The 7,641-nt window shown below is 35.2% G+C and overlaps 1 protein-coding gene across 1 annotated transcript; it reads right to left on the bottom strand.

The window, feature by feature from the left end:
• Positions 1 to 1,718: 1,718 nt before the first annotated feature.
• LOC122085829 (bidirectional sugar transporter SWEET3b-like) lies at positions 1,719 to 4,572 on the bottom strand. Its single transcript, XM_042654422.1, has 7 exons — positions 4,451 to 4,572; positions 4,130 to 4,166; positions 3,794 to 4,016; positions 3,483 to 3,644; positions 2,711 to 2,830; positions 2,476 to 2,590; positions 1,719 to 1,828 (listed from the first exon to the last, which is right to left on the bottom strand). Exons 1-7 carry the CDS (start codon positions 4,488 to 4,490, stop codon positions 1,797 to 1,799), a joined length of 729 nt encoding a protein of 242 aa, XP_042510356.1. The 5' UTR covers positions 4,491 to 4,572; the 3' UTR covers positions 1,719 to 1,796.
• Between the last annotated feature and the right edge of the window lie 3,069 nt (positions 4,573 to 7,641).

Raw genomic sequence — 7,641 nt, 5'->3', positions numbered from 1 at the left:
TTTGTCTTGGATCGGTGTAACCCCCACTTCATATCTAATATTCTCATTCCTTACCCTATTTATCCTGGTCTTCGTGCACATACCTCTCAATATTCTCATTTCAACTACACTCAGTTTATTCATATTATTCTTCTTGGCTACCCAACATTCTGCTCTATATATCGTATAACTATCCTGTAAAAATTTCCCTTGAGTTTAATAGGTATTCTTTTGTCATATAATACTCTCGAAGCACCTCTCCACTTCATCGACCCCACTTTAATCCTATGAGCGATATCATCCTTTATATCCCCCTCTTTGTCAATGATAGACCCCAAGTACTTAAAACAATCCTTCCGAGGTAGTTCCTATTCCCTAAGCTTTACCACTCCCTCCTCTCCTTTAGATTGACTGAAGGGGCACATCATATATTTTGTCTTCGTTCTGTTTAACCTAAAACCTTTTGATTCCAAATTTGATCTCCATATCTCTAGTTTAGTATTAATCACATCCATAATTTTATCTATCAATACAATATCATTCGCAAATAGCATATACCATGGGATTGAGTCTTGGATGTGCTTGGTTAGGTCATCTATAATGAGTGCAAACAGATAGGGGCTTAGAGCAGATCCTTGATGTAATCCAATTGTGATTGAAAATTCGTTACATTGCCCGTCTCTCATTTTCACACTCGTCACCACTCTCTCATACATGTCATTAATTATATCCACATAGTTAATCTGACCCCTCTTCTGAAGGACATGCCAAATTAGTTCTCTCGGGACTCTATCGTATACTTTATTTAGATCAATAAAGACCATATGTAGATTCTTTTTGTAGGCTCTAAAAACATCCATAAGTCTCCTTAGGAGATAAATGGCTTCTGTTGTTGATCTCCCTGGCATAAAACCAAATTGGTTCTCCGATACCTTGGTTTCTTTCTTAGGTGGGCTTCAATAACCTTTTCCCATAGCTTCATGGTGTGGCTCATAAACTTTATGCTCCTATAGTTATTGCAATTTTGGACGTTCCCTTTGTTTTTATAAATCGGAACCACAATGCTTCTCCTTCACTCATTCGGCATAGATTTTGTACTCAGGATCTTGTTATATAGCTTGGTCAACTAAGCCACCCCACGTCCTTCCAAGCTCTTCCAAACTTCAATTGGGATCTCTCTCTCAATAGTAGACTACAACACCAACCCGATTTCTAGTGTTTTTCTAGAATAAATCGATACATCTTAGACGATTCAACTAATGTTATTTTTAACTTAAGATCATGGCAAAAGTTTTCCTTCACCATGGACGAAGATATTCTCTCTTCACCCATGGGTTTCTGATACTCGGATAGAACTCCTGGAATATTGACAAGATCCTCCCTATTTTCAAAGGATATAATACTTTTCTTGAGTCTCATCCAACTTCTAAAATCTATGGATTAAGAAATTCTCTCTTCACCATAGGTCCGTCAGTGAATGAAAACTTGGTCCTAAAGGTCATTATCAAGTTAAAAATTCTGAAATTTTATGTTGTTGGGGGGAAAAAAAAGAGAGAAAAAAAGAAGGAAGGAATACAAATAATAAGTTCATATCCAATGCAAGTCTCTTGGACGGATCCATTGCTTGTGAACATTGATTCATTGAACTTTCTTTTAGTAAAAATTGATTCATTAAACTTATCTCATAACAAATTGCCACAAAGAAGAGGAGGGAAAAGGAAAACAAAGAAATACATAGTGCGAAAATTAAAAGCACAAACAGCAAAGTTTGATTGTTATGTTGATAAATATAATAAAAACTCTAGCCCTTCTCGGCTTCAGTTGGACTGATTGCTCTTCTTAATTTCACCTGTCAAAAGCACAAAAAAGGATATCTCATGACCACTTTAGCATTTTCCAAACCAGCAGCCTAGATAAACATATCATTGATCCATTTCCAATTGGCTGCAAAGGGATCAGCCTAGAATGTATTTTGAACTGAGAAAATAAAGAAGAATTGGGTTTCAACATATATTATAGAACTAAAATCTATTATGAGAATGCATACCAAACACAACCTAAGTGGGTTGAGAATTATGGCAATTGGACATTTTATTGTATTTTTACCCAACAGTTTCAAATTGGTGTAGGCTGGGCTAGGAAATTGATGATGAATTCTGAATTGGGCTGAGCCTGAGGCCTTGTTTGAATGTAAATGGAAGTTTAAGCCCAATTTGAAACTGTAATGGATCCTTAATTTTTATAGAAATCCCAAATAAGAGCAACCTAGTGCATGAAGCTTCTGCTACTACATGGTCTGGGAGGAACAAATGTACGCAGCCTTATGGAAATCCTATTGATAAATAAATTGATTGGATCTCCCCACCCCGCATGAAATGCGATAATGACCTCCCGCTTGATGCTTCCTCACGTCCTCTCATGGGAAACACTTCTCCTTTGATTAATTGTAAGCATAAGTCTGTGGTTATTTGTCAATGAGGGGTTAAATTTGCTCACCATTCTTCTCTAAATCCATTTCGCTCATGGGTTCTTGGTGAGTTTTCCTTTTCAGGTAAACACAGTATAGCACAAGCTGGAAGAAGCCTAAGGGTACACCCAATAGATTTGGGAGCTGCCAAAGAAATAAAAAATGTTTGAGCATCTTATTAGAAACTGACTACCTTCCATATATAGCTCAAGTAATAAGAAGAAATGCAGTTGCTTGAACTCATATTTAAACAAGTTTTTTTACCGCAATGTAAGGATCATGGGCCAGTAGTCCATATGGTCCCCAGAGTGAACTATTAAGGAATGAGAACAAGGATAAGTAGAATGGCATGAATTCCACACTTTTTGTCTGTAACACTTTCTTCTGCAATTATAATACCAATAATAATCAGTCATTTCCCAGAGAGAGAGAGAGAGAGAGCTTCAAAATTTCCTTGTTAGATGTGGCATGGTGGGCTATCCCAAAAATGCTTAATTATTGGAGGTCACTTTAAATAGGATATCTAAAACATGAGACAGATAATAATGGAGAAAGTTTTTCATTTGCCACCTAGGGTGAAGAGAGAATCTCTTCATGCCATTTTATTAACTCTCACCCTTGTCTATGAGGGTCCAAAATATCTTTTTTTTAGTTGCAGGGTCACATCTCGTGGATGAACATGTTTTCTCTTCACTGTGGGTGAAGGGAAACTTGGCCCAATTTTATTGTAGAGCTTGTCATTTTAAATTCTATATGCACTTTGTCATTTTGGGATTCAGAGTGCATGAGGTTACTTAAGAATATGGGAGAGAATTTCCTTCGATGCTCATGTGCAATTTTCAGCATTGTGAAGAGGCGTTATTACAGGAACATGTCAAAGGGGGGTATTTTAGGACCTTACATAAGGGGGTTGCTATAGTGTTTCAAGCTGAGAAACACCACCCACGTGCAATTTGGGTTTTAATCAGGCGTCATGGTTAATTTTAACCCTAAATATATATATAGTGAAATAAAAGGTGATGGAAAGAATACTGACCACTACAACCAAGGGGGAACCATACATCGCCGTAGCGACCACAAGCCCAATGCTCCCTACGAAAACCTTCCGATGATGGTGATCATGCAATGTGAATGCCGAGACTAATATAATGATCGAGATCATTATGATCAGACCAACCACCATTAGAATAACAATCCTCTGCAATTTTGAATCTTATGGTTAATATTCTAATATTACATAAAAAAATGTACATTTTCTTGTTAAGATCAAGCAGAGATGAGCATAAATTATAACAATTGAAGGATAAGCTTGAGTGAGTCAGAGTTTGGGAGATAGAAGAAGCTTGCCTTTCTCTTTGGTGAAGCAAACCAAAAATAAATGAGAATGAAGGATGACTCAAGAAGTACCCCTACACCACAAATGGTGGCCACAGTGATATTTTCCCATTTGTAGCTAACAATGGGCAAACCATACCAAAAGTACAATACAGCAGTCAATAGAGTAACAGCATAAGGGACACAAGAAAATTCCTCAGTGCTTTGCTTCCTTATAACCCTTCTAAAAGTTATTCTGCATGTGAAACATTAAAAAAAAATGTATATGTAAGTCATAGTAACAAATGAGTCAAAACCAACAAGAATAATATGGGTTAGTGATTAATTAAGCTAGGTTAATTTAATTACATGGGAGCTGCATAAAGTAGCACAGAAGTCAAATTCCCTACAAAACATACAATACACACATTTCATGTATTAGGTGCCAAGAAGATGTATATACACTAAGAAAATAGAGACACAACACAAAGGTATATAATGTAAGAAAAAAAAAAAAAAAAAAAAAAAAAAAAAAACTGTTACTTAGGTTCTTAGTCAAAGAAATGAAATAATTCTTTTTTTTTTTTCGGATTAACAAATACCTTTTTAGGTTTTAATATTTTTCAAAATACCCTTTGAGATTCTATTTCTTTGGCTAAAAGCCCGAATAGCAACAAAATTTATATGTACCTGCTATTCCGAGTGCCAAACGTAGTTTATTATCTTCCATGCTTCAACTCTGATTGAAATGAATCGAAGAAGAAGAAATGTTTGGGGAAGGAACCAATACACAAAATTTGTCTCAAATCTTTCTATGGCATATATCTTGATACAAGGGATGGATGGGTATATATATAAGTCGCATTTGCATGGGACCTTGAAGAGGTATAGGTAGTGCATGAGAGAGAGAGAGAGAGAGCATGCAAGCTAGTTGGGTAGTGTCAAAAGTGAAATCATAAGAACCGCACAAAGAAAATAGGGAATCCATTGTATTTGTCTTTTGCTTATGTGGAGATGTCAAAGGAATTCCACTAACTCTTATATAAAACATTGTCTAAATACTCATGTGACTCTCTCACTTTGAAATAGAGAGAGAGTGAGATTCTTGATGGAGGTAATATTCTTTGGGTTAGATCAGACAAGGTTCTGTAGACCGTACATAGAGTCAAATAAGCTGGCTGCAGGCCTAAACACTTTTGAGTTGTTTCCTACTGGTAATCAGGGATATGTTAGGTATTAATTATTATTATAGCAATGGTAGCTACTATATCTATGAGTACATGACAACCATAAACCGTTCATATATGTTGGAGTGAATAGTATCTGATTACTCAGTACTGACTGTGAATGCATTAGCCACCGACGGCCCAACCTAATCCAAACATTATTAATCAGGTAAAGTTCCACCAATTGGGTTTGAGTTGAGTTGACCATGTCAATCAGGAGGAGGACTTCAGAGGCTACCAGCAGTCCATTTTATAGTTGATGATGAATGCACAATAACGAGGAAAAAAAAACAGAGGTAAACAAGCACACAATACGGGGAAGTTAATATGATTCAATATGAATATCTACATCTATCTGAGATAATCAAATATTTTTTATTAAATTTGAAAAACTCTTTACACTCTTCAACTCACAATGCAATATTTCATTGTTTGTCTTTAGGTTTTTCTTACAGGAATAGATTAAGAGTATTCCGAAAACCCTAATGTCCACACAATTATAATTCTATATTCGTATATGTAATGGACATAAAAATCCAATTCAAGTACAATTACAAGTCCAATAATAATTATGTGGACTTATAGGATATAAGACATATACAAACCCAGCATTAATTGGGTAATAATCTATTATTATCTTAGTTCATCATTTTTGTGACAATAAGATTTCCCTATAGATTATGCCCTTTTGAAAGAAAAATCTCACCCTTGTCAGATGCCCCCACATGTTCTCTCATTAGCCTCATGCTGATGCAAGGGCTACATAGCCTGGTACTGATCGCCCTGCCATATATATATATATATATAAAACTAAAAGATCATTTATATTAAAGAAAAAATAGAAAAAAGATGATAAAACGATAAGATGGATAGAGCCAAACATTCCAACAAACAAGCTAAACTATACTCTATCATCTTCGACATTACCATTAGCAAGAGAGACTAACCCGTAAATAGTAAGAAAAAAAACATTAAGAAGAAACACTGAATCTAAACCTATGTTGGACATCATGCAACAACTCATTAAAAAAAGAAAAAAATGTCCATGTACTTTGTGTCACATGGAAAGATTGCCAATTTTAGTTGCAAGATTCACAAGATATTGCTTGAATTGATCATGTTAAATTTCAAAGCCAAATTATTCAAATAAGCACCCAAACCCAATTCTTTTCTCACCAGCTTTGTGTCATATTGTCATGAAATTTTAGATTACACAATGTCCTCGTTTTCCTAAACAGATGTTATGGCAAGAATGTTTTAAACAAAATCCAAGTTTTCCATGTGGCAAAATAAGGAATTGAAAACATATGAACTTTTTCCACTAGGTATTATATAGTACTGTTCCCAATTGCCCATTACGACAAGTAAGACAGAAAATAAAGAGAAGTAGAGGAGAAGATAACCTAAACAAGCATGTTTAAATAGGGGCATCACATTATGTTTTTCATTATGATCCAATGAAAGGGAATCTTACAATAGTTAGGTCTGACTATCTTACAGTATAAAAGAGATTTTGAATGATCTATTAAAAAAAACAAAGGAGACACATATGAGGTACAGCTTTGGTCTATCAAATATCTTAAATGCAAAACTGCATGCATGAGTGTTTTTTTTTTCTTTTTCTTTCTGAAATGGCTTACTCAGTTATGAAGTGGAAAACCATTTGCAGCTTTTTTTTTTTTTTTTTTAATCATTCCTCTCTTGCTTTCATCACTAAATGATTTTTGGACAAGAGAATTCAACCCACTTTTGTGGAACATTGTGCTAGCTTATAAGTCAATGAGGGATGCATAGACATTTAGGTGAAAGTAGCATAGTCTTTTTTATGTTCAATTGTGTCTGAGTGTAGAGACATGGGTAGGGTTTCTTTATATATATATATATATATATTTTGTCAACTTTATATATTTTGATTTGTATTGCTTTTCCTTCAGTATTTTAAAGCTAAAAGATAATAATAAAAAAAATTGAACACCTTCTAGGAGAACCGTCCATTACTAATCTGCTTATGAATTCTATGGTTGAAAACATGTAGTATTTTACATTTTTTTTTTCTAGGAAAAATGTTGGGTATATCGCCAGTATACCGTAAGCTAACACACACTGTATCTAACTCTCTCTTTCCTTTTTGAAATGACCACCATCCTTTCTCAATAATACCCCATCATGTGCCTCCATTGATTTTTTCCGTCAATTTACTGTTCACCAGCGGCATACCTATCCCTCTCCCTTTTTTTAAAAATAGCTAATGAACACTTTTATTAGAAAAAAAAAATAATAATAATAAATAGAACAAGGGATATACAAGGAGAAAGAAAGAAGGCAACACTAGGGAGCGACATCTCCAAAACAAGAAGCTCAACTCCTTCTCATGTTAGCCCAATGAGGTAGCACATCACATTTCTCGGTTAGGATCACATTCCCAAGAGACTCCATCCCTTCAACGTCACTGAAAAGCGGTTCCAAACATCCCTCTTCATGTCTTTCACCAATGGTGCCCTAGGTCTAATTTTGTTACAGAAAACCCTTTAAGTTCCTTTCTATCCAGATGGTTGACAAATTATTGTGGCTATTTTCTTTTGTAGATGGGTAAGAAGTTTTGGTTCCTTGCCTCACAATCCCAACCACCAACCCACTTCCCCCACCCCACCCCAC

Source organism: Macadamia integrifolia, chromosome 8, assembly GCF_013358625.1.
Source record: "Macadamia integrifolia cultivar HAES 741 chromosome 8, SCU_Mint_v3, whole genome shotgun sequence".
Taxonomy (NCBI): domain Eukaryota; kingdom Viridiplantae; phylum Streptophyta; class Magnoliopsida; order Proteales; family Proteaceae; genus Macadamia; species Macadamia integrifolia.
The sequence above is the reverse complement of the archived record's forward strand: the minus strand, read 5'-3'. Positions and strand labels throughout refer to the sequence as shown.